Raw genomic sequence first — 26,212 nt, 5'->3', positions numbered from 1 at the left:
GCAGCACATGGTGCCCAATTGCCATGATTTGGTGGCTGTCCACCCACAGCCTGGATACAATCAGTTGGCAGGTTAGATCCACCCTGCAGACTGTATTTTGCCCTCCCCTACATCAAGAGGTGCTTGATTGTGCCTGGGAGAGCCATCAGCTTCTGAGTGAAGACAGCCCCACCATATCCAGCATGGCAGGCACTCTTGTGTCTTCCGGGGCTGCTCATAAGGCATCCAGGCAAGGCTGGAAATGCTGTTACAGGGGTTGGAAAAAGGGGTTCCCTAGGGGCCTGGATACTGCCCCCTCCAAACCTTGTTTCATAACCACTATCCTATGGCCCAAAGAAGGCTGCATGTTTAAAGTGGTTTTGCAGGTGCTTGATCTTTGCCTTGGGCTTTTGAACATATCTGTGTTCTGGGAACACATGTTTCTTTGGAAAGAGGGACCTGAGAACTGCAGGGGCCTGTTATCACTGAGTGAGCCTGGGGGCACCCTTCTCTTTGCTTTACTAACAGGGTCTGCAGAGGCAGCAAGTCTGGTTCTAGCTCAAATAATTTCCACTAGTCAGGAGAGGTTATTTACATTTCCATTAATAAAAGACTAATGTGCAACATTCCTTCCATCCAATTAATGGACTCAGTCCTACCCAGAAGCAGCTGCAGCACAAAAGAGAGAGGTGTAAAGCCAGTTTTTTTCTTTGGGTTAAGCAATGACGGAAGGTCAGACCTGCCTCTCCCATGCAGCATATCTGCTGTACTCTGTTGGGGCTGCAAGGATGCAAATGAATCCTGCGCATGGGTAGGACTTTGTTATGTTGAGCCAAATGCAGCTTTTGTGCAAGTCCCCAGTCTGTTGAGGAGATTGTGCTGAAGATGATTCTGGCCCATTTCTTATCATAGTCATGCCGCTGTTTTGCCCAGGACCAAACCAAGCTCATTACATTTTATTGACACTTTTTGAGGGGCGATAGAATTAACTTTGTTTCCCTACGGAAACCTGTGCCCAAGAGAGAAACCACAGACTATGTTGTTGATGTTTTGCTATGAGGCTTTTGTAGAAATGAGGTAAACCCAAGGAGGATAAAGACTTAGTAAAATTGGTTCATGGAGGAATCGAGAGACTTGAGTATACAGCAGGACCACTGAACTTATTTTAGGAAGGCCAGCACAGAAAATTGGAAGCAGTTTGCCATTGAGGGAGATTGAATGATGATATACAGAGGTTGAAGAACCTGCATTTGCCTCCAGGGACACTAGTTGCCCTGTTCAGGAGTTAGCTTTATTGTTCAAAGATTGTTTTATGAGAGGGGACTAGATCATCATAGGTACCCAGTTTTCAGCAGTGTATGTGGTTATATTGCTAAGGATTACAGTAACACGATATGGGTGTCTTGGCTAGACTTTAAACCATTGCAGGTGACGGCAAGGATGTGCATGGCCTAAGCTCTCCAGGGCTACCTCCTTATCCTTGGAAACCTGGAGTAGAAAGCAGCTGAAATCTGGAGCTGAAGTTTGGTGGGTTGATACGAATTGACGGCTGTTTTGAATTCTGCGGCTACCTCCCTTTTGACCGATGTTGGCAATGGTTAGGAGAGGCCTATGACTAAACATTAATGATGCAGACAGTGAGCTGTCTGATGGAGAGGAGCAGGACACAAATAGTAATGGGTCGTGCAGGTCAGAGTCGAGACACGGGGCTGGACCTGAGTGGGGTCCATGTGCTAAGTGCACAGGTGCTCTAAGTCAGAGCAGAAGTGCTTATTCTAATGGAGTTTGCCCAGCTCCTGCTTTAGCATCAACTGTCTCCCTTTTATGAGCAGCTGAAACCTCCTCTAGAAATATGAATAGTCTCCACAGAGTTTATACATACTGTATGGTTGGCAGCTTTGAGGTGGTGAAGTGTATAACACAGGACAGCATTTGTTGTGTAACCCGTTCTCAGCGTGCACTGCTGTCCTCGGTGCCCAGTGAGACAGGGCAGGAGTCCAGCCGACTGCAGAGCCTGGCTCAGGTGGTAGAGACGCATGCTTTTATCTGTGGAGGCCTCTGATTCAATTCCTGGTGTGGCAGATAGGGCAGCAGACATCATCGCCCGTCTGCGACAGGGTACAGCTTGAACCCATTATCCTGTGCAGGTGTAAAGGATACTTGGCAAGACTTTCCTGTTAAATGGGGAACAATTTACCCAGGGGCTGCTAATTCTCTCTCAATTATGAGGTGTTACTATCCTCTTGTCTGCTTCTTTTCTGCCCACTGTCAACAACTACTCCCATTCTGTGAGCCCTGATGATCATTCATATTAAGCGCAATTCCTCATTTGTCAATTAGGGTTTTTGGTTTTGCTGCTTTTTTTTTTTTTTCCTGCCGTGCTGCACAAATCTAACTCCATCTGTTGAGATCACACAAGCAGTGGCAGAGCCTGACTGCATCTCAATGATGAGTGGAGAAACTCTCCAGGCATGCTGGGTTTCTTCCCCCTTTCCTGGAGGTTGGAGCAAATATTTGTGCCCATGCAAGTAGCCAGTGGCTGCTAGGGTTTTCCTCCTGTGAGGCTAACACTTCCCTGCTCTTGGTATCCACTGTGATGACAAAGATGCAAACAGATGCCTCGAGATTGTATAGTGCCCAGATGGGGCACAATCATAGTCTCACTAATCATGCCTGTCAACTGAACAAGGGACGTGAGAGGGTCATGACTTGGACATTTCTTAGCTAGCTGAAAATCCACCCCCCAATCCCCTCCTCCTCCCTTCTGTACTCTTGCCTGGCCTCTCAGTAAATAAGCTTCAGCCACACAGCTCCTAAGATCACTGTACATACTTGCACATGTTATATATTACACAGCCCCAAGGTTCAAATAACTTGCCATCTGTTCAGAGGTAGGCCCTGCTACAACAAGCTCTGTCCCTGCACAGCTGCAAGAGGAGGTGAGAACTTGGAGTAAAGAACTGGTACCTCCAAAAGCAACAGACTGTCCCTCCCGGTCACAGGCACCATGGCCTGTGCATCAGTGTAGTGTCTCTGCCCAGTCCATGCCTCTGCCTCATGTTCCTTCCTCTACCTACATAGGCAGCAGCAGACTCATAGGGAGCTCTGGGCTCCTTATCATATTGGTTCATTGCTCTTAGAGGCTGTGCTGTTGTGCATTTGATGCAACACTGTATTGTGATGCACGGCTTGAAGACTTTCCTACCAGTTTTTCTTGGGGGATGCTGCCTTACTTCAGGCTGATATGCACATGCTGTAGCTGGTGATCTCTGATTTCTCGGGCCAGATGCTCTCTTAAGTTCTGCTGAGCTGTGTCCACTTACACCAGCAGTGAAATTAATCCTCGGCCACTCCAACAGCCAGTGCTGCATTGCTGCACCTAACCCCTTGGCTAGCTGCTCTCTCTGATGCCCTGGTGACTTGCTTGGACTGAGGGCAGGAGAAGGAACAGGTGAAGCACATCACAGCTGATCAGTACTGCTGGCAGTGGGATCCTGCAGTTTTCAGGATGTTTGTTATGGGAAGGGGGAGGTGTCCCTCCTTCATCTAAACTCTCTGAACTGTCCGAGAAAGGGCCCTGAGGCCACATTTTAGCACTCATGCCTACAGACATGTGCTGAGACTGACACTAGAGGCAGTAAGGAGTTCCTTTGGAAGGCATGAGAGATGCTTTGAGGTTTTGCTTGAGTTTGTTAGTCTCAGGCATCCTCTCTGCTTGGGAGTATGCCAGGGACTTGATGCACTGGGGTAAGAAAGGAGATCCTCTGGGCAGAACTAGGATTGTGACAAGAGTCTTTGTGACATGTCCAAGGGAGATGCTTCTTTTGGAGGATGGGGCCTTTTAAATAAGGTTTCTCTGTGGTATGTTATGGGGATGGTGTGCACTGGATTTGCAACATCACCCGAGCATAGTTATGCCCAGCTTGGCCCAATGCTCACAGTACTCAAACCACAGATCTTGGGAGTTATAGCAGAGGAACGGCATGTATAAGTGTGTGGCTCATTGATTGTTTTAACAGTTCAGCTTTGTCCTGCAGCAGGTTTCTTTCTGTCCAGAGCAATATATCTAGGAGGTGTAATGCTGGAGCTGCTTGCTCCTAGTTGGAAATCCTGTGTCCCTTCTACACACTGCAGCTTCTGCCTACTGAATACCAGCCTGTCGTGGAGATGGGTCTGTCTGCACTGATAAGCTTGCACTGTAACAGGAGCGCTTTAGAAATTAGTATTTGGAAGTTTCAGGTGCATTATCTCCGGTGCTGGTGAAACCCCTTCAAAGGAACGGGGAATCATCGACATGTCCAGCAGCCTAATGGTATTAGGGACATCTATAGTTCTGGCAGCGTGCTCGCCGAGTGTGAAATTACACTGCCAGCAAAGGGAGGGTAAAGCGGGCCCTGATTATATCAGCACACAGGAGAGAGCAGCCTGTCACCCCACTGGACTGGAATGACAGTGCCTACCTGCATGTCTTGCTTTCCTGCTCATTTGCTTCCAGCTCTTCCCTGGTTTCTCTTGACCTTCCCCACCCCCCGCTTCCCTTCCTTCCCTATCAGCTCCTGCTTCCCTAGTAATTGCACTCTGCTGCTTGACGGAGTTGTTTGTGGTAGCTTGTGCAGGCACGTGTAGGGTGAAGGATTCATGGCACAGGCTGGATTAGGTAGATCACATTGCACACAGGGAAAGAACCTGAAACTAATGCCACAGGCCGGCTCATTGCCCTCCCCGGTACCTCCTGCACAACTAATTTTAATGCCGTCTCTGTCTCCACGGGAGTCTCAGCATTTAAGTTAAATTCTCATTTAGGCTTACAGGCTCCTTCGTCCTGCATGGTCACCCTCCTATTTCCCGTTCAAATGGAGCCTGCCCCATGCCGGTAAGAGAATTAGAGTCTGTAGTCTGTAGCTGTTGTAGATCCCAGGCTCACCAGGGACCTGAGTATCTTCAGCTAAAACATGTATCTAATGCATCTCTGGGCCTAGGGGGGGTACAGTGAGTGAATGCATTAGCCTTTTAATCCTGACTGCCCAGTATGGACTCTGGCGAAGTCAGTAGCCTGAATGAGCTTAACCAAGCCACTTTCCTAAATGACATTCGTCCACAATGCAAACCCGCTGCACAGTATTTAAGCGTGACTGACAGCTTCCTTGCAGAGGGAAGAGCAGGGCTACGAACTGGCTCATTGCAGAAATGCGGGGGATTAGCACAGCTATGTGGTAAAGAGGGAGTTAAAGGGGTGTTTCAGGCCGGAATGGAGGTGTGATGGGCAGAGCTGGTGTAGGTGAAGCTTAAATAGCCCCACTACCTAGCAATAAACTTGGCACATGCCATGTGGTGGGCACACTGAGAGCCCAGTTCCAAAGTGAGAGGAGTAGTACAGGAGAGAAGGAATAGTATGTGGTAGCCAAATGGGAGAGCCCAGCACTAGGGGATAATTAAAGAAGGAGCTGAAGTGGGAGACAAAGTTTCAGTAAGGGTTGCCAGCCATGAATGTTTGCACAGCAGCCCAGCAGTTGGAAAGTGCAGTAGTAAAACCAATGTGCAAAAGGAGGGAAGAGGGAGCCAAACTGTTTAGGAAGGGACAATTCCTGTATGTGAGCTTTACATGGACAGTTTATTTCTAGGGCTCATGCTATCTGCCAGCTCCAAGCCTGGCAAAAGCCAGGGGGTACATGGTTGGCTTGAACGAATTCTCTGGAGTTTTTGTGAAATGCGGAGTGGCACTGGAGCAGAGGCCAGTGGTCTGTCAGGAAGCCTATGTAAGGAAAAAAATAGGAAACACCTACCCTGGCAAAATCAGACTGACTCTTGTTGACCCTTCCAGCCAGGGCCTGGCAGGGTATTGAAGTTAACTGTACTTTGTATGTTCATTGTTTCCTTGCATGCTTCTCTCCTGGGGTGCTCTGTGCACAATGTGGCAGTCTTTCCACTGTCCCCCCTCCCACTGCACTTCAGTGGCCACATGTGGAGAATGGGTAGGATCATTTAAAAATTGAGACTTGACTTCCTGGCCTGGGGCATTAAAGGGCCTCATTTTCTGAGCTCAGTTCTCACTTATTGCAGATGTAATGTAGGGTTGAAGACATCCAGTGCTTGAGGGAGGATGTTCTGTTCTGCTTAAGTGTAAGCGTAGACACACTGCTAGGTTTGGGAAGCTTCTGTTCCTCCATGCCATCCAGTAGAGATGTCCAGAGTTTAGCGGCCTGGGTTGCTGCATGTACTCTGTGAGGTTGGAGTATGGAAGCTGTGAGCATCTCATGGTCTTGCAAGTCCGTAACTCACTCCCAGACCTTGCTGACAGGCCCAGGTCTTTCCAAAAAGCCTGCAAGCCTTTGGGCTCAGCCTGGGCAAGTGCAGCCCCCTTTTGGGTTCCTACAGCTGTCCCATCAGTGACTGGTGCTAGGAGAGTTCAGGGTATGGAACAACACTGAGGACACTTACACACTTAAGGTGGTTTCATGACCACTTTGTCGTGGGCATGAGAAGGAAGGCAGCAGAGGGAGACTTCTTCAGCCTCTCCCATCTGAGGTAGGTATGGTTCAGTCCTTGTGCTCAGGGGAGTGCTGAGACTCTGAAGCGTTAGCACTGAAAGCGGCAACAGCCTTTCCAAAGCACCTGGTCAGAGGGAGATGAGGGCAACTTTTGAGGTTGCTGCTCAGGCCTGCAGAGGAGGGTGAGCATATGCCACCTTCTCCAGAAGATATGCTCTCTGGAGCTGTCAACGTCATGCTGAAGTTAAGTGCATTGCTGCCAGGAGCCTCTGCTAGAGTGTATGTCTTATTTTAAACTCCTGTTGCAGATCTATGCTTGGAGTGAATGCTACAAGTGATGAAAAGTGTCTATGCTCATGGTCAGATTTTCCCAGAAGTGCAGCTTAATTCGTTTCAATTCCATATTTCTTGCAAGCCTTGTAAAGTGCCAGCTCCCTGGCTGAAGCATAGCAACCCCTTGGGCCTTGTAATGGTCTGAGGCCTTGTAATGGCGTGTCACGCCCCATGCCCTTGCCCTGACACAGTGCGAGGCTGCCTAGGGGAGTAAGTGGTCCAGTGACTGGCCCAGTCTAGGATATTTTGCGGTGCTTGGTGTCCGCACATCTTTTAACCTTCATTCCCCTTGCCCACGTTTCAGCCACCGAGGTGACGCAGGAGACAGTGGAGTCCCTGATGCAAAAGTTCAAAGAGAGTTTCCGCACTAACACGCCCATTGAGATTGGCCAGCTCCAGCCAGCGTTGCGCAGCACGTCGGTGGGGAGACGGAAACGCAGGAGCAGGCCCCGAGGTAAGAGTCCATCCTTCACCATGTCATCATCTCCCCTCCCCTTCTCACACCTCTGAACTGCTCATGGATACAGGGGACATTGCTTTGCAGAGGCTAATGCACAGGCCAGTAGCATACCCAGAGTGGCTTCATAAGCAAAAAGACTCTGGTGCTCAATTGACCACACAGAAGACAGTAGGTAATGGGTGCCCTAAAGTCATTCTCTGGGTGGAACAAAAATTGTCCTGATGTTTTACTTTTTGGACAACATCATACATTTTGGATGGGGCAAGGAAAGTTATTAATATTTCAGCTTGATCTCTGTTAGGGAAGTTTTTGGCACAGTGCTTTTAGGTTCATGTTACGCTTTTCCACAAGAGCTGGATGGAACCAGAGGGCACCTAGCACCTTTCAGGACTGAGCCCATTTATTCCTTCAAATTTTGATCCCTGGATACTTGCCCTCTCCTGAGTAATAAGTTTCATGTAAATGAATTTGGGTTTCTATGCAAATCTTCCATTCTGGAAGCAGAATTGAATTTTTGATCACATCACTGGAGTTTTTCCTTGTTGCAAGCTTGCTGGGTTTTGACATCTATAAATAAGAGCTGTTCAGAATGGAGTTGGGGAATATAGGCTCACACCTCTTATCTGCACCTAGAGCAGATTGGACTGGATGATGACTTAGCCCGAGCGGGGAAACAATTTTTATTTATTTATTTTTATAAGGAGAATTGTAATGCAAAAATTGGCAGTGCAGTCCAGCATGCGAGAATTGGCAGTGCAGTCCAGCATGTTGATCTGGTTTTATAACCCAACGAGATACAGCTTGAAAGCATAGGTTGATTTGTGGCAATTGTTTTCCTTTTCTTTTTTTTTTTTTCACCCAGCTATTGCATGTCCTGATTAGACTGTGATCGGATGCATAGATCCCCCATACTGGCAGGTTTATGCTCAACAGTAGGAGATGCTGTTCTTCATTGGCATGGCTGTATTGCAGTGGCTTGTGGAGCACCATTCATATGGTCCGCATAGAGCTAATCGTAATCCAGTGGTAGAGTATTGCTGAAGTGCAGCATAGTGGGCTATCAGCTGGCCTCTCATGTCCATGGATGTTTACTAAAATTATAAAATCCCCTCCTGCTTCTTAACTGTCTAAATACAACCTTGCCCTCCTGGCAGGTGGGCACACTCTTTCACCATGCTAATAGGCTTCGGTTGCACCTAGAAGTTCCCTGCTTTCCCAGGTCAGGTAAAGGACCAGCTCTAAAAAGCAGAGTGCCCATGTAGTAGTTGATAGAGAAGGAATCTCCCTCCACTTTCAGTTGACCTTGGATGTATTTAGGTCTTAGATTTGCTTGCAATCCCTTCCCATGAAATAGGTAGAGTGAAGCTGGGGTGCAGTTTTCCCATTCTGCAAGCAGTGTTGGAGATTTTGAAGCCTGTTTCTGTTCTTAACAACTATTTGTGTCCTCTTGAAGGCTCAGATCAAGCACAGTGGCTTCTTAACCTGGCAGGGGAAATACCATGTATCTGTGTCCAAGAAGGCAGTTTTCCTGAACCGCCTAGCAGGAGAACTGCTCTTCTGGCATAGTTCAGTACCCGCCGAGGTGCAGCGGCTTTAAACTCAGTTTATGGAAATGAGAGTCTCTTCCCTTGCTTGCTCCGAGGGCCTTATGGCTGGGGGCAAGCAAAACTTGGGGGCATCCAAACCCCAAGCCTTTGGGCTTGGGCCTGCAAGTCGGATGCCTGCCAAAGGTTTTGGAAACATCTGAAGCCCCAGGTGTGAGTGAAGGATGTTTGCCGGTAGTAGAGCCACTTCTGGTTCTGGTCTCTTGGATTTGGAATTAGTTTTGGCTAATTTGGCCTCTGATACAAATTAAATTAAAAAAAAAAATTGTGGACCACAGTGGTTCAGGGCTTAGTTTCTATGCTGATCTCTAAGACCCCAATGTGTCTCTTCCCTTTGCTCTTTTCAAAGCCTTTGCTTCCTACCTAGTCTTAAGGCTCCTGTGTGCAGTACAACACTGAGCAGCATTCTCTCTCAAACTGCGTGTATCTGTAGTGTGAGAGAGAAGACGAGTCTGCTCTATAATGACTAAGAAGGAAATTCTTTATTGAGGGTATTGTGGGTTTCTTTGACTCTCTAGTGCCCATGGAAACTCTGCCTCTGCTGTCTAGTGTTCCTGTAACAAAAAAAGCTTTGATTCATGTCCCCCTCTCATGGGTAGGCATCATAGGATTGCAGTCTACCACTCCTGCTGTCTAAAGGGGCTGCTCCTTTATCACAAGCAGTAGATATATATGGCTCAGTGCTGAATGTCTAGAGTCTGTACCCTGCTGATAGTTGTGTAGAAGTGGCATGGCATCATCCCACAAGAAAACCTTCCCTGGAGCAGGCATGGAAGAGACCTCCAGCCACAGCACACTGCATGCTCATGCCCAACACAGTGCAAGTCTTTCTGTTGCAGAGCTGGAAAACCAGGGGAGAGCTGTTTTCCTTCTCTGTTTACAGTTGGTTTTATTTTTCATTTATTTATGAGTCTGAAATGTGATCTTTCATTCTGGATATATTTTCTTACAATACAGGTCTGGAGAGGGCTTTTTTATTATAGCTCTGGCCATAAATTATTCACTTAGTGTGGAGAAAATGTTCTGACTCTTTAACTGGTTTAAATTATTTGGTTTATTTTGTTGCAGTTATTCAAATATGTATATATGCATTTTGGTGTAAGGATAAAATGGGTGTTCTTTGGGGTCACGCAGGGATACTTATGCTCTTTTCCCTTCCCTGCTCCTTATGGTCCACATTACTTTCTATCCACTTTCAAGCCCCTGCAGGAGACCTTTCTTGTTATTAAAGGGATGAGTTTCCTCCCTGTAGAACAAAGCTAGATACAGTCTTTCCACCATCTCATTTGGGTTGACCGGGGGTGGGGGTGGGGTGTCAGTCAACAAGCACAAAGAGTTACCCAGACCCCTGAAATGAAACCTAAGCTGCTTTTCCCAGCAGCCTTTAGCACAGGAATAAGAGCTGCAAATCCAGACCTTCTGGCTGGGCTGGTTTGTTGACACACTGTCCCAGGTTTCTGCTACTTTCTGAAGTTTTTCTTTGATTTAGCTGGGGTCACTATGCAATGTCTCTGCAGACTTACAGAGCCTGCCTCGAGGCAGATCTTCCCTTTTTTCAGCCTAACACATCCTTTTCCTAACTGCATCCCTTTTTGCTTCATGAACACCCCCATGACCCTGCTCTAATCAGTAAGCTCCCTTCCCTGACTGGTACACGCCATTCTTGAGAATTGACTGTTGGACCAGTTAGAGCTACTTTGTAATGTGAAGGAAGCATCCAGCGGGTGCTAGTCTGCAACTTCCTGGATGCTTGCATTCGTGGCCTGCTTAAAGGAAGGAAAGCTTCTCTATTGAACCCTTAAACCCTTCCTCCCCATGCAGCATTTACACTCAGTTTTGGCTTTCTGGATGCAATTGCTGTGGCATGATGAAGACTAGCAGGTTGAATGTGCTTGTGATTTTGGCTTGAGATGAGCGTTGGGATTCTAATACCAGGTCTAATTTAACCTTTTCACTTTGTTCCTCTGTTTCACAACCCACTTGTGATGCTTCTGACAGGAAGGTCTTAAGGAAAGTTTGTTGGGGAACCTAGGCATCTCTTTGCTGAGAAGGACCTGAGCCATTAAAGCCTTACTCACATGAAAGCCACTATGGCCATGTATGTCCGGGACCCTAATTTTATGTTTTATCAGAAAGTCATCATCTTCTACCACCCAGCTTAATATTCTGTAGAGGATATTGTCTGGCTCAGGGCTTCTCTCTCTCATTAGCTCTGTGCGCCCTGGCTTCACCCAGATAGCGAAATAGGATTGTTTTGGAACCAGTGTGCACAGCTGCCTGTCTATAAATCTTCCCTGACATGCTTTCATAGTATTTTGCTTTCCTGAAAGTGTCTGTCTCCTTCAGGGAGTTTTGGGTGTGCATCTGAAATATGTTGTGTGTCTTATTTCAGCAGCAGGCTTTGTCTGGCCCAGCCACGCCAAGCAGGTCCTCAAAAGTTCCTATCTTGGCTTTAGTAGCAAACATCCCAAATTGGTCATGATGGCAGATGGTTGTAGAAAGGAAAGGGGGGAGGGGTTCACTAGGGCACTGGGTGTGCTTATGAGCAGGAATTTAACTTCTGCTTAGGATTGCAGTAGACTGGAAGCAACATCCTACCTACTCTTATAAGCTGGCAGAAATGCATGTGATCCTTGTGGATTTGTGGGTGTCCAAACGTCAAGGCTAGGGGCACACATTCAAAAAGGTTGAGCCTGAATTGATTCAATCTTTGCAGGTTAGTCTAACCTGGCTAGGCTGAATCAGTTTGTAACTGCACAGAAATGAAGGCACATGCCTGCAGCGGCTCAGGCTAGAAGCCAGGGGCTGCTAAAGCAGCCCTCCCTTCCCTTTTACAGTGCTGAGCTGAGGGGGGCATGGCCAGGCCCCGGGAAGGTTGCTCTGATTAGGAAGAGGTCCCCACTCCCCATTCTGACCAGCCACAGAAGGGAATTGATGATGCAGTGTTTTTCATCCCTAACTCAGTGTTTGTCACCCCATTAAGAAAACACCTGAGGGACATTAGTAGCTACTTGCTGGTTCCACCTTTGTCCAGTCAGCCACAGCACAGACTGCAGCCAGCATGTGGTCTGCTAGCTAATGCTGAGAGGTCTGTATAAGGCAGAGGGACGGGGCTGGCCCTGCTGTGGAGCAGAGAGCATAGAGAGCGTGCTTAGATGCTGGGGGAGTCTGGTTTAATTTAAACCATCAAGAGACAGACATTGCATAAACTAGTTTGACCCAAATCAGTTAAGTCTGATACTTCAACCAGGTTTATCTCAAACCGGGTTCAGCCATTTCCAAGCTGGTTTATGTGCACTGAACATCTGTTCTGTTACAGGTTTAAACCAGTTCCTGATCATTTAAACCAGTTTGTGTCTGCCCCTAGCCCAAGGGTCTGGCTGAATGCCATGTGGAGAGGCAGAACATGGGGATTCATTTGCATTCTGTGATTTCCCAATCTGTTGTTCCTTGCATCTTGTTAGTCGGGGTAAAGAATTGTTGGACTGTGCTATAGAGAAAGCCCCCCTCTGTAGTAAGGATAGCATTCACCTATAATACAGTACATGAGCCACGTGGTGATAAAAACTAAAAGGAGAATGTAGGAGATGGAAAATGCAGTCTGGGGATTACATTGGGTGGCTGACTTCTGTTCCTGGCTGTGATTTAGTCCCCCTGAGCCTCAGTTCCCTCAGTCATAATATCTAGAGGATGATGCCTCTCTCAGAAGTGTGTTCAATTCATTAATGTTTGTGAGGTGCTTGGTGGAAGACAGAATGATCTATCGCCTTTCAGTTCCCAGCCTCTTGAAGGGCCTTGCATAGTACATTTCCACTTGTTTTCTTGTCTGCTGTTTTCTTTTTTCCTTGCAGTCAGGAGGAGTCTTTGTGTGGAACTTCTTGCAATGCATGCCCCCCTGTAAACCTTTGCTCTCATAATTGCACCTGTGTGTGGGTTCAGTGGAGAGCTGCATGCTACCTTAATGTATTACACACTGCAGTCTTCAAAAGGGGCTAGTGACTTAGAGTGCCTTTGTTGTATTGTGATCCTAAGTCAGTATACATTAGCGGCTTAATTTTCAGAAAGTACTGAGCATTCACCCCTGAAAATCAAGGCCTCCATAGCGCCCTTCAACTTTCTTCCCTCTTCACGCTCTTAATCATTGGTGAAATTTGTGGCCAGAAGGTCCATGATGCTGCTACATTAGACTGATCGCTTCTACTCATTCCCTAAGCTCCTTTCCCGTTTAGGACGTTTGCTTTTACGGCTTGCATTTAATTGCTCCTCTGGCGCGTTAGCGATTGGAGCGCTATTGGGCATTAAGGTTAAATGATGATATCACAACTTAGTATGTTTGCATTTTACATCCAATTGCAAACACAAACCCTTCGCCTCATTAATCCTTTGCAATCTGATTTTTTTTCCTCCCCCTAAATGAAATTGTCGGTTTGGGATGCATTTATTTTCTTTTAACAACAGCGTGACAGTTCCGCTGATGGAGTTTGCATCCAACTTTGTTACCGGGTAGTGACACTGGCCTGATGGATGCATGTGTGTAATTATTTTCTCGCAGTTTGATTTAATTAATGCTTAACCTCATCAGAGTCCTACAGCTGGAGTGCTCTCTCTGCAGGAACTGCTAATGGCAAAAGGATTTCTTCCTTTGGAGAGAGGCTCCTAAGGACTCCAAATGCCTGAGTTTAGAGAGAGGAAGAGTGCAACCCAATGAAAACAAATCACAAATAAGCCTCTCTTTCTTTCCATCCCCACACTAAGTTCATTTAAACCACTGCCTATTGCTTGTCGTTAAATCTGATTTTGCACTAAGTGTTTCTAACAGCTCTGGGAAAGGTCATATTTTGCTGAGAAGATCTACTTTAAAAAATCCTCTCCATTTACAGTACAATATAACTTTATTTTGTATAATGCCTTTTTCATACAAACTTTCTCCCCAAACACATTTGTCTAGTGAAATACGGTTAGAGTTAATAAATAAAAGGAGAGAGAGGATACTAGGAGTATAGGCACAGGAGGAACACATAGAGTAAAGGATACTTTCCCTGATGTTTGAAAGTAGGCAGAGGCTGGGCAGACAACCAGGTGGCCGGGAAATAGTTCAAAATTGTACTTGTTGCAGAGAGGGCTCTGTTGCATTATGGGTATAGTAGAAGTGGCTAGTCCATTGAACCAGTCAGCAGGGAGCCTGTTTCCCACTCTGGCAGGAACCTGTTGTGTGGCCTCCACCTCTCCATATCTCAGTTTCCCCAGGTGTAAGACAGAGGAACTTCTCCCTCGTTTTATAAAGCATCGTGTGCTCTAGGACCCCCAGGTATTGTTATGGTTGGTCTGCAACGGAACAAGAAGGGAGATGAGAAGCACCAAAGTCATCCGGGGTTAATCCATGACAATTTGTTATAGGTAGTCTTACTTTGAAACAAAAATGATGGGCTAATTAGGGCATCAGTGCTGGAGTGTAGAAGAAGGCAGTCTGGTTGTACTGCCATATTATGTTGCACTGAAACTTTTCTAAGGCTAGGCACAGACATTCAAAAAGCCTGAGGCAGAATCGATCTAAGTTACATGGCTTTCTGCAAGTGTTTAGCAAACAGAGCACTTATTTGCCTTTGGTTGGGGGAGGAGGGGTGCAAATCTTAGATCAGGTGTCGTCATTTTTAAACTAGTCTGCGCATGCCAAACTTCTGTTTTGTTATGGGTATAGACCAGTTTCTCATAGCTTATACCTGTAAAAGTATAATGTCTGGACCTGGCCTAAGTCTAAGTGACTCTTGGTTCATGCTGTAGGCCCCTGTGCCCATTGTGTAAACTTCAAGAAGAAAAGACTTTTTAAATATAGGTGCCAAACTAAAAACTCCCTGGCTCAGTTCAGTTAGCAGTGTCCATCTGAAGGATGTCTGCTCCTTGCTATTCTAATCCGAGCATCCTCTCCATCTGGGTTCACCCAACTCCTACTATTTTCAGGCCACCCATGTAGGTGGTAGCACAATCAGTGCTCCTTGTTGAGTATTCTCCATCTGTTGCTCTTCGGATTGTACTTTTATACCTATTTAAAGTGTGTGTGCATGTGTGTAATGCACACACACGCAGAGCACTTTCCAGGTCATTGCATCCTGACATAGAGCAAACTATGGGCTTTGTTCCTGTACTGGGCATTTGTGATTCCTATCAGATTTGGCCTCTGGTGAGAAATGGAGCCTGCTCTGGGGAAGAACATGATAACGTCTTTTAATAGGATACATCTCTTTACTAGGTAGCAGGAAGCAGAGAATCTCTTATTCAGTTGAATACATACTCAGTTGAATATGCATTCAGGCACATGGCCGATTTAGGAAGAAAGTAACACCTCGATTTTAACTGAGCTGAAACAGCACAGCACCTCCTACAGAGGAAGACTATGATACGGTAGTTAGAACACAGGGCTGAAAACCAGCCACGAGTTGGTTTTATTTAAAGAGGGGTGTATGGTGCCCTCTCCTGGGGCAGATGTTTAAAAGCATCACAGCTCTTACAGGAGTTGACAATCTTCTTGATACCTTAGGGAAAAAAAAATGGAGGAACCAAATCAAAGTGAAATCTACCATAGGCACCTGAGGAACTCTGTTCCCTGAGCATAAAGCTGCTTGGTGGATAAAGGCCAGCACTGAAATATGGTTTTTATCTCAACTGCCAAAGGTAAATAAAAAGGTTAAATGAGCGCCTTTCCCTTTTAAAATAAATAAGTGATTAATAGATCATTCTGCCCTGGAGATAATTTACTGTTGATCAGAGCTGTATCTTAATGCACTTTAGAGGTCTCCACTGTGCCATAATTTACCAAAAGTTGCTGCTGCACAAGCCAGGAGGGGAATTAAAGACCCAGAAGAGGAAGAAAAGAGCATTGCAGTTAGGTCAAATGTTTCCCTTGGGGACCTGCTTCTGCCAGTAGCCCCCTTGGCTTTCCATCCCCAGCATGGCAGGCGTTGATGTGTTGCAGAGTACGGTGTGTTGGCAAAGCCTTGTCTGTCTCCGTCTGCATGCAGCCAGGAGTTGGAGTTTCTCAGTGAACCTGGTTTTTGTCAGGCAGATTCCTGGATCCTACTTCCAAATGCAGCCTTTCCTATAACTGAGATGGCTGCATGCTTTTGACTTGATTCCCTTTTAATTGTTCTTTATTAAGGGGTTTGTTGATTTGATGCTAGAGCTTAGAAACCATCTGTGCCTAGTTTGTCCTTGTCCCTTCATTGAGAATAAAGGAAAGCAAAGATGCTCTTTAAGGCTTTTATAGGTAGACCTCCTTGAACCATGAATTTTTTGTTCTGCTTTTTTCCCCAGTTGAGTTGCCCACGTGTGTGCACACCCCCATCCCCACCCACACACATACACTTTTCCTGCCAACACAAACAGCCAGGCCCTTTATTCTGTATTTAGCCTTCTTTTTTTTAAAACAAATTCAACTTAGATACATTTTGAAACAAAAAATGGTTTAAAACATACCAAAATGTTGTGACTTGTTTCTTTTTCCTTCTTTCCTTTTCTTCCCTTTTATAGGTGGCTTACATGTTCCCCCCCTTTTCTGAAATGACAGGGTGAGTTTGGCAGACTTTACCAATAAGCTTGATTATTCTGAATCTGCACGTCTTTTGGTAAAAGCCTATTGGAAAAGTTTTGCACAGTTCTAATTCTACGGCCTCCCTACCTCAAGATACCATAGTATCTTAATGCCTCACAATCTTTAATGTATGCATTTTCCCCACAGCCTTGGGGGTAACGCTATTATCCTCAGTTTAGTAATGGGGGGCACAAATTCAGGAACTAACTGACATACCCAAGGCCACAGGCAAAGCTTGTGGCAGAGCTTGGAAGTTGAACGTGTGCTGGGCATTTGTGAATTTGGAATTAGGTGGTTTTGAACCCTTTTGCATCCTAAGGTTCAGAACCACCTAATGATGGGTCTGTCTACGTTCCTTCTGCCCCACACAGCACCAGGGGGAAGAAGAACAACCCCATGGGTGAGGTGGATGCAAGAGATGCAAACTGAGATGCAGCCCACAGGCCAGCAAGCCTGGGAAGTGTGTGGAAAGTGAATATGAGGTGGTCCCTGAGCACGTTCTGTTTGTAGGCTTATCGTCATAAGGCACGTGCATGCACACACACGTGCACATGCACCCCCACTTCCCTTGCAGCTGATTCCATTTGCTGGCAGTCATCAGCAGTTGAAGTGGCGGGGGGCACGACTGATAGCTGTGTGATTTTCACATGGGGCATGGCCCACAGTCTGGGAAATACTGCCATGAGGTATCGTTGATGTGGCTTGGGGATCCAGCAGGAGCACACAGGTAATTTGCTGAGCCCCGAGGGGAATCATACAGAGACTTAGCTGGTAATTCTGGAATTGCATGACTAGACAAGTGAGCCACTAAGCCCCGCTTCCCTGGGACACCGCTCTTCTGCCTCTGCCTTTGATTCCTTCTTGGAGCCTTAGGAGCCTTTTCTTTTTGTTCTGCCCTGCGTTGAAGATGTCTTTTGAAGCCCGCAGGCAGCTGTCCGCCTCTGTTTTGCCAGCTTCGGGGATCAGAAGGAGAAAGGAGGGGCTTTTATCTCTTCCCCGTTGCACTGCTTTTCTCCTAACTTTCCTGCTGGCTCCTGCCCCTCTCCTCCCCCCTTCCAAGAGGCCACACTAAAGGTTAGCTCAGCCAGGTACTACTGGAGACCCTCCAGAAAGAAAAGGGCTAATCCCTGTGGAGTTAACCTTGAAAATCTTGATGGTTAGACTGGATTTTCTTAAAAGGCCCTGGGGAGGGGAGAGATGGTGCTAGCCATTTTGCTTTGGAAGACAGAATAGTGGGGGGAAGAGGTGGATTTATAAAAAAAACAGATGGACACTGTGTGCTCAGAAACCTGGTGTGTGGCCTGCAGAAAGAGGGACAGGTTGCATAATGATGGCCTGCTAATTATATCAACAGGCCATGCCGTGCAGGTAGCAATGCCTGCAGTTGAAGTGCCGGGCAACATGGCCTTATCAACCCCCCCTCCTTTTTTTTGTTCACTTATAATTTTGTTAAACTTGACCCCTGTGAGCTGATTTTTTTTCTAGGTTGGATGTCTGCTGCCTTGAGCAGAAACTATTTGGAACATTTCTGGTAAAACCGTTTGCCTGTTTCCACAAATGAGCTAGCAGGATGTGGCTTTGAGGAAGAAAAGTTCCTGGACATCTCTAGAGCTGTTGAGTGGAAAGAAGGGTGTGTTCAACTCTGCCCCTTAGTCAAGTTATGCATCTTTGAAAAATCCCATTTTATAGACTGTAACAGGGCACCATGCCCAGGGGTGGCTGCAAACCCCTGGAGGGGCCCACAATCCCGCTTTTTACCCTGCCCACTCTAGAAACAGTCTTCCTTTGTCATTTGCCATGTCTTGATGTCCCTTATGGTTATAAAAGGGAGGCTGCCCTGTGGCTTCCCAGATCTGGTCTAAGGAATACCTGGAGGTGGTGGTTCCTTACCTTAAGGGCTAATTGCACAGCTCCATACCCCCCCTACACTATGCCCCGTGCCTCACAGATTTTGAGTCACCAGTTGAGTGGGACACTTGTCCCTTTATCTCCAGGCCTTTCTTTTTATCCTTTTTCTTGGGGTTTTAGCCTTCCTGGCTCCTTGCCCTCTATGTTGGCTGGTTCTGCAACCCAGGCCCACTGCTCTAAGCCTGGCTTTTGGGCCCCAGCAGGCACTCTGCCTTGAACCTGCCCCCAGCAAGGCCCAAGACAAGCATATGCCCCTAGGACACTAATGGGACCTCTGAACCCCCCCTTTAGTCCCAAACCCCCAGCCTTATCATAAAAAAAAAAAAAAAATGAAGGCCTCTTACCTACTTATCAAGTGTGTGTGTCTCTCTCTCTGGGTTGTTCTTTCTTGTTTCCTGGCCTGAAGAGCTGCTTTCTTCCAACCTTGTTGGAGAGTCAGGAGTGCTACACTTTGCACGCTCAGGGCTGGCCCTCTTTGACTGGGTCAATCCCAGGGCTTATATAGCTCTGGCTTGAGCCCACTTCTGGTCATGTGAGCCCCCACAGAGCTGACCTGACTACTGGGCTAGCTAGGCTCTAAAAACTGTGCCTTTAATGGGGCTGCACTGCTCTCCAGTAAAAGGGCCAGGGCTCCCTGTTGCACAGACCTTCAGTAGAGACTTGTTAGAGTTGGCAGCTTGGACCTGCAGAGGAGGAACTCGGCTTTCTGCCAAGGCTGCTATGTCACATGGGCACATGAACTGAAGGCAGAAGATGGCCTCCTCTTTGCTCTCCAGGCTTCCTCTGCTGGCTCCCGGGGATCATTCTGGATAGCTGGACAACTGGAATTCAGAGAGAAAATTAGACTGGAGGGGCTGGGGATGAGTGGGCAAGCAGGCTGAGTTAAGGTTGAGAAACCTGGGGTGGGGGATCAGCAGTTGGGTGGGGAGCCCTCAGGGGATCAGAGAACTGGCTAGTTACGGAGACTGATATGAGTTGCTGGGAGGGAGAGAAGAGACCAGGAATGAAACAGAGCAGAGGTGAGGAGGCAGAAGAAAGGAGTCAGTGCTGGGGCTTTGGGGTATAAAGTCAGGTACTTAAGATGTAGGTCATGCCCAAATTAAAGTTGTCCGCACAGTGTTAAGGCTGGTGCCTTTGGCGTATGCATTATGATGCATTCTTTAAATATGTGATCACATAACATGTTTTCCTTGGACCCCTGCCTCGTTCACTGTCTGAATTAACATCTGCTTCAAAATCAACTGCAAGAGCCCTGCTCCAGCCACACACGATCTGTTTGAGTGGATTAACGAGCTTGTAAATCTGCAAACAGGATTAGAAACAAGAGCACCTTTATTGAGACATCTGGTTCACCGGAGGATTTCAGCAGGGCTGTTTCCGGGTTTGCCTTCAGTGGGGTGGGGGGGAAATGGGGATCTCATTGAATCCTTCCCAGTCCTCTCCCCAGGACACTTTGTGATTTCTGCCTGTTTTTTTCACCCTCAAATTCAAAGTGATTTGATGGCTTGACTACAGACCAGAGGGCTGCTGGCCGGGCTTTGAGTACATTCACACCTCCGCAATGAACATAAAGGACCCTGCCTTCTGCTGCCAAGAGGTGCCTTCTTTCAGGAGTGCAAAAGTCTAAAAACTCTTGGTTCAGAGATGATACCTTTTATTAGACCAACAACTCTTAGTTGATCTAATAAAAGGTTTCCTATCTGAACAAAGAGTTTTTAGAGTTTTGCATTTCTTTTTGTCTCAGACCAACACGGCTACCAAATACAACGCTTTCAGGAGTAACGCTTTCATCACCCCGTCGTCCTGCCCCCCAGAGAAGCTGCAGGAGATGCATGTGGTTGCTTCTCGGCCTTCATTTGGTCTCTGGTCCAGTCAGCCTCTAGTGCCCTCCCATAGGGCACTTCATGCATAGTGGAGCTGCCAGAAGTGGGCATGTGCCCTGTCAGCTTAGTGGTGGCAGCCGCTATCAGCTGTTGGAGGGTCTGGTGGTGGAAGCAAGCAAAGGCAAACCAAACCTTAACCACTCCTATGGCCAGTCAGAGGTCCCAAATCTAGAGTCTGTGCATAAGCCTGGAGAAGTCCTCGTGGAGATGCATCTGCCCAGAGAGGCAAGATTGGGCCCTTAAGTTTAAATAAAGATGCAAAGTTAATATTTGCAGTAGCATAACTGAGGGAGGGTGACTGGGGCAGCAGCCCTGGATGTCACCTCTGTGTGTGATGTGCTGGGGGGTGGGGTGGGGTGACAAAGTCAGCATTGATCTTGGGAGCACACATCAAAGAGATCTCTGCAGAGTGAAGTCAGGTAGGTGCCAGAGTGAGATGGAGGGGTTTGCTTGCACTTCACTCTTCCCATTTCCTAAAACAAAATGCAGTGTGCTTTTTTCCCCCCATACAGAAGACACACATATATACATGCATGTGAACCAAAAACACAGTGTGCTTAAGTATGGTTTTATCTGTGCTTTTCCCATGCGTCATGTGGGACATGGGCAAACTAAGAGAATGCCCTGTGTCTTATAGGTGGGATACGAGGGCACTTCAGATGCTTAGCTCCAACAAGTACAGTACAAAGCTAAAGGTTCGTGCCCTGGGGAGTTTTTATCATAAACAGAGAGGGAAGGCACTAACCTACTGGGAAATCTAGAGACAGGCCCTACCTTGAACAGCTGCAGGCTGTGGACATTTGGAGAAAATGAAAGGAGAGAGAGAGGGAGAGATCAGTTTCCAACAACATTCACTGATACCTAACTCCCTTAAGCTTCTTAGAAAGCATCAGCCTTAATTCTGGGGGTGTGACTTTGTTGCTGGCCAAGTGATGGCATTTTGTTTTAACAGGGGCTAGCAGTGTTTGTGGGATTCACAGACAAAACTGAGAAATTAAGGTAAAGAGAGACAGTGCTGTAGCTCTTGGGCCACACAGTAAGAAGTCTCGCTGTGGAGGGTAACAGCAAAAGTCATGGAGATGAGGTTGGCTTTAGACAGGAGAAAAAGGGCAGAGAGAAGGGAGGTCTGTGCCTTGGGAGAGGGAGGGGATGATATATATATATGGGGGGGTGCCTAAGCTACAAGAAAATTTAGGGGGAGTGAGGTTCTGCTAATGATGGCTACTCGACGTAACTCTTACTGTGAGAGTGTGTGCCGTTCTCCGGAGCCGAGAGGACTGTATTCCAGCTATCTCTGCAGCACTGCACATGCTCTGCCAGGCATGGGGTATACTATACTTTATCAATACATAATTTTGCAAAGTTCCTGCTGCTGTATCAGACTGTCTTTCTTTTTAAAGTGATTACTCTGCTTTGTAATTGGTTGCAATGATTAGAATCTTTTTTTCTATTACTCGACAGTTTTTCTTCCCCCTTTTAAGAGAACTAAAGGAATTGCTGACGAGGCGCGACTGTCTTGTCTTTAATCTGGCGGTCACCTTGTTCTCACTCTGACAGCTGCTTCTGCTTGGATGAGTCCAGCTGGGATACTAGTGTCTATCTCGCCAACCCAAGGCATCCCCTTATCAAAAAATGGGTGAGCGGGGATGGATTCATCCTGGGACAAGATAGGGAAGAGAATCCCACATCCTAAACGACTTGATGGGAAATTAAAGCAAGACTCTGGGAGCTGGGATACATAATGCCACACTCCTTGGAGTCAGCCTTGCTACCATGGGTTTCTCTTCCCTACAGGTGACCTCAGTTGTTCTGCGAGGCTCTTAGGTGCAGAAGCATATTGTAGCAGGAAACGCAGAGCCACTGAGTTATCAGAAAGATGCATCATCAAGGTCTTTGTGGATATTTGTGGGTAGCTCAAAGGGGGCCTGCCCTCCTGCCCAGCTGTTTTGGCAGCTGGATGACCTTTGTCAATTCTTGACGGGTAGGGGGAGGCATTTCCTTTCTAGCTTGGGGACCTGTGCACGGGTCTCTCAAGTCCCATATTAATACATCTTGCGCAGTTCTGGGTAATCAGAAAATGCAATATCTCTGTCACCGGCTCTCTGAAGACATCCAGCCTGAGTAATTTAACATGTCAGCACCATCCATCATGGAGACGCAACCAGCAAACAAACGAAAAGCCACTAAAGGGGGCTGGAACGCTAGCTGCCTGTGCAGCTTGCTGGACATGGACAGCCCCATTTTCCAGTGGTTGACGTGTGTGGCATAATAACTTACTTTGGGGAAGTTGGGTGGGAGCAGGGGTGCCAAAGAAAAAGCTGAGCTCAGTGCTTCTTCCCTCTATAGCTCAGAACCTGAGGGGGTTTGCTGGGTACTTAGTCCAAGAATGCACTTCCTAACCCCTTGCCAGGTGGCTTAGGAATGACAGCAGCCGTGAGTTTGGGAGAGACTGTTTTTTCCACGTTGGTGTGTCACATTTTTTTCTGCTCCCCATCCAAGTGGATTCTTGCTGCCCCAAGTCTCTCTCAGGTGTTTGAATCTTGCTCTGAATCAAAGCTGGGATAACTCCTGACTCAAAAATTGGCTTAGGCTCCTAAGCTCTAAGGCTTGGAGTCCAGACAAACATGTTGATGTCTCTGTGCCAGGCATCTAGGTGGCCTGAACTTACCAAGCTCCACTAACTTTCATGTTTTGTTGCAGACCTGCACCTGCCACTTGCACAGCTTTCATCTCAAAATCCCTCTGCCCTTTTCTTTCCCAAAAACAAATGCTGACTCTTCATGTGGCTGCCAGCTGGCCTGAGAGTTTGTAGGGGCAGTCTCTGGTGCATACTGTTGTAGTATAAGTATGTCTGACACCAGTCCTGTGCTGTGTCTCTGTGGTAGCCTGGCATTGATACCGAATGTCAAGTGGGCATGAAGGTGATATGGCTTACCAGCTCTGAGGATCTGCTTTCTTAACCTCAGCGTATGGTTTTCAAAGCCTGCTACACCATGCTACTGATGAGCGCGGGTGGCCTGCAGACTCGGAGCGGTTTCTAAAGCCCTTCCAGCAGGCTAATATTCTGCTATTATCGTTCTCCCATTTTAGCCATTCTCTATCTTTCAGGACCCTAATGGAAATATTCAAGTAGTGCTGGGTAATTAATGGCTGCACTTTAGTGCCCTAAATCGCACACAGTAGTAAAATGCCAAGCAGCAGGCACTGTTTGCAGCGGCCTGAATCACTGCAGGGGGTTTAATTGGTCATTCTGGCCTCCAGGTTGCCTTGGAGCTTTCAAGGCCTGTTCTGATGTGTCCCTTCCATTCAGTCTGCATTTGAGAGCTGCTATCAGACACTTGCTTGATTTCCACCTCTCCCTGCCTGTGCTCCTGGGCTGCCCCTGGGATGCTCAGAAGCCCCTAGTAAGCCTTGTTCTGGAAGGGCCCCTGAAGGCAAAGCACACAGTGATTTTTGTCTTTGCATCACCCCTGGCATCTGTAGATGAGACTTGGAAACAGAGACTGAGGAGAAGGGAGGAAGGGTGACCAGCAGCCAGTCCTACATGTTGCTGTTAGAGTGGGGAGTTGACTGGTTTGTATGTATTTATTGGTCTTTGTTTTTCATTTTTAAATGAGCACATTAATCAGAAGGAGACGGTTGGGGTAAAACTCCCAGGCAGCTTGCTTGCCATGCTCTGCCCCATACGGAGACAGGTGGAAGGCTTTGCATTAGCCTGCACTGAGTACAAGGCCAGACTCCAAGAGAAGCCTTGCCTTATTAATATCTGCCTCCCGGCGCCAGCTGCTGCTCTGTGCAACAAGTGTGCAGCCACTGGCTGCCTGGCTGTTGTGGGGGGGGGAGATGGGAGAGCAGCACCAGCAAATCACAGCTATTGGTATTGCTCAATCCTGGCCAGAGGCCCCAGGCAAGCAGTGATTTTTATTTCTTGACCAGAGTTCATCTTTTCCTTCCTTTCCCTTCCAAAGCCTGAGACCCTGCTCTGCTGGCAGGCTTCCACAATCAGGGATCTGTTGTGATGCGGTGGGGTGAAATCTGGCCTGTAGTGACCTGTCTGCCACATTGGAGCTACCAAGGTTCAGAGTTCAAACAACAGCTGGCCTGATTCAGTCCGTTCTTTGCCAAGTCATCAACATGCTTGCCGAGAAGGTCAGTCTTTGGGTGAGATTTAAAAAACTTAGAGCCCTGTCTAACCTTAGACACGTGCATATTTTTGGCTGTCTTCAGAAGAGTAAGAGCTAGTGTCTGTCCTACTTCTCAGTTCCCTTGTGGTAGAGGGATTGTCCATCTTCGTGTGTACAGCTCATGAAGCACTCCTTGGGTTTCTGCTGTAGTTGCCTCTGTGCCTACTTTCAGTTCCATTCCTGCCACACCATGCATGGGTTGAATAAGGCACTGCATTTGCTTATTGATGAAACAAATACTTTGGACAGAAGTAATAGCCATAGAGGTGCCAGCTGTAGCTTTTCTGGTACATCTGACTTTGGCCTGTCTGTACTTTTGTAAGAGAGAGAGACTGTGGCTGTACTGACCATACTACTTCCTTTTCTCTATGTTGGGCTCCTAGCAGATGTATATGAAACGGTGCCTATCCCCTGGAGGGGACTGAATGTCTCAGAGTTGATTAAATGTGCCCATCCCTAGTCTTTACCTTTTGATCTGAATGCAGCCTTGGTCGGTGGCCTTCTGAGGGCAATGGAGTGACCTGTGTGCAATGAGTTTTCTTCCTTCATTGTGAGTGTTCCTTTTACAGCCCTTGCTCCATCATTGGCACAAGGGCATAGTGGTTGAAGTGTCTCATAGGCGGGCAAGGTTCTTTGAGTAGGTGTGAGATCTTTTATTAGATTAACTGAGTAGTTGGAAAAAAGTTCTTTGCAAGCTTTTGGGTGCAATCACCCGTCTTCATGCATAGGAAGTCTCTGCTGCTCTGAGACTTGAAAGAAGCTTAAAGTTCATTTCAGAGCTAATTAAAGCCCATCGTAGAGGCATGGGTTCGAGGTGTGCTTCAGAATGCTGTCCCAGTCAACACTGCTGTAAATGGGATCCTGGCCATTCAGGTGAGTCATCAAAGGAGCTGGATGTGACTGGCTACATCACTGCCCTGTGCATTGTTGCTTACAGATACTAAAATGCCATACTGTGATAGTCTAATGGGCTTCCTTGGCTTGCAGAACTTTGACACCCCCCTTTCCCCCATCCATGCTTACAGTCGTGGTTCGGAAGCCGAGGTCTGAAATGTCCCATATGAGCAGGATAGTGGCAGGTTGGTGTGGGCATACAGGCAGTTCTGCCAGTGCTTGCATTGTATCAGCTCTGCTGATAGATCGTGATTCTGAGCTTCAGAGCCATCAGCTCAGTGCCTTTCCCCAACTCTTTCTACCCTGGCCTCATTGAGGTGATTAAGAATTTCACAGGGCATAAGGTGGCACTTTCAGTTGCTGTTCCCTTGCCAAGAAGCATATGAATTGTACTTCTTCTTAGACTAAAGGAGTTTTAAAACAGTAAAATATTTTAATGGCCATTTAAAGGGCCACTGTCAACCCCTGGAGGCCTCTTCTTTAACTTTCCAAAAGGGTGGAAGGCTTGTGCCAGTTCTGTTCCTAGATTGTTGGGTTATTTTAAACACAGTGGCTGCTAGATATTTGAAGCTGTTATAGAGAGGAACTGGCTGGTTGAATGAGTATGCATGTTTCTGGGTGTTCCTCATCTTGTCAGTACCTTAAACTTTGGGTACTCTTTCCTACTTAACAAAGGGGGTCACCTTTCAGAAACTGTCTGTTGCTCACTGGATAAATCCAAACAGGAGGATGATTCTGACTGGGTGAACTGAGGGAAGAGGCTGTTTTCCCTTCATTATTTGTATTATGATGGTACCTAGAGCAATACTTCTCAACCAGGGTGCTACAAGATCCTTTTAAGGGTGCCTTGCAATATGCCAGGTGTGCAAACGCTTGCATATGGTTCATGAGCTT

The 26,212-nt window shown here is 47.1% G+C and overlaps 1 protein-coding gene across 1 annotated transcript in view; it reads left to right on the top strand.

Annotated features, from left to right (window-relative positions):
- Positions 1–26,212, top strand: part of ASTN2 (astrotactin 2) — a 644,195-nt gene that overhangs the window by 143,246 nt on the left and 474,737 nt on the right. Inside the window, 1 exon segment of the mRNA XM_019510513.1 lies at positions 7,105–7,254. Within this exon segment, the coding sequence (XP_019366058.1) occupies positions 7,105–7,254 (150 nt within the window).

The sequence above is a fragment of the Gavialis gangeticus genome, unplaced genomic scaffold, assembly GCF_001723915.1.
Source record: "Gavialis gangeticus isolate Ggan-Ray unplaced genomic scaffold, GavGan_comp1, whole genome shotgun sequence".
NCBI classification, from domain to species: Eukaryota; Metazoa; Chordata; order Crocodylia; family Gavialidae; genus Gavialis; species Gavialis gangeticus.
Note: the sequence above shows the minus strand (reverse complement) of the source record. Positions and strands in the feature narration are given on the sequence as shown.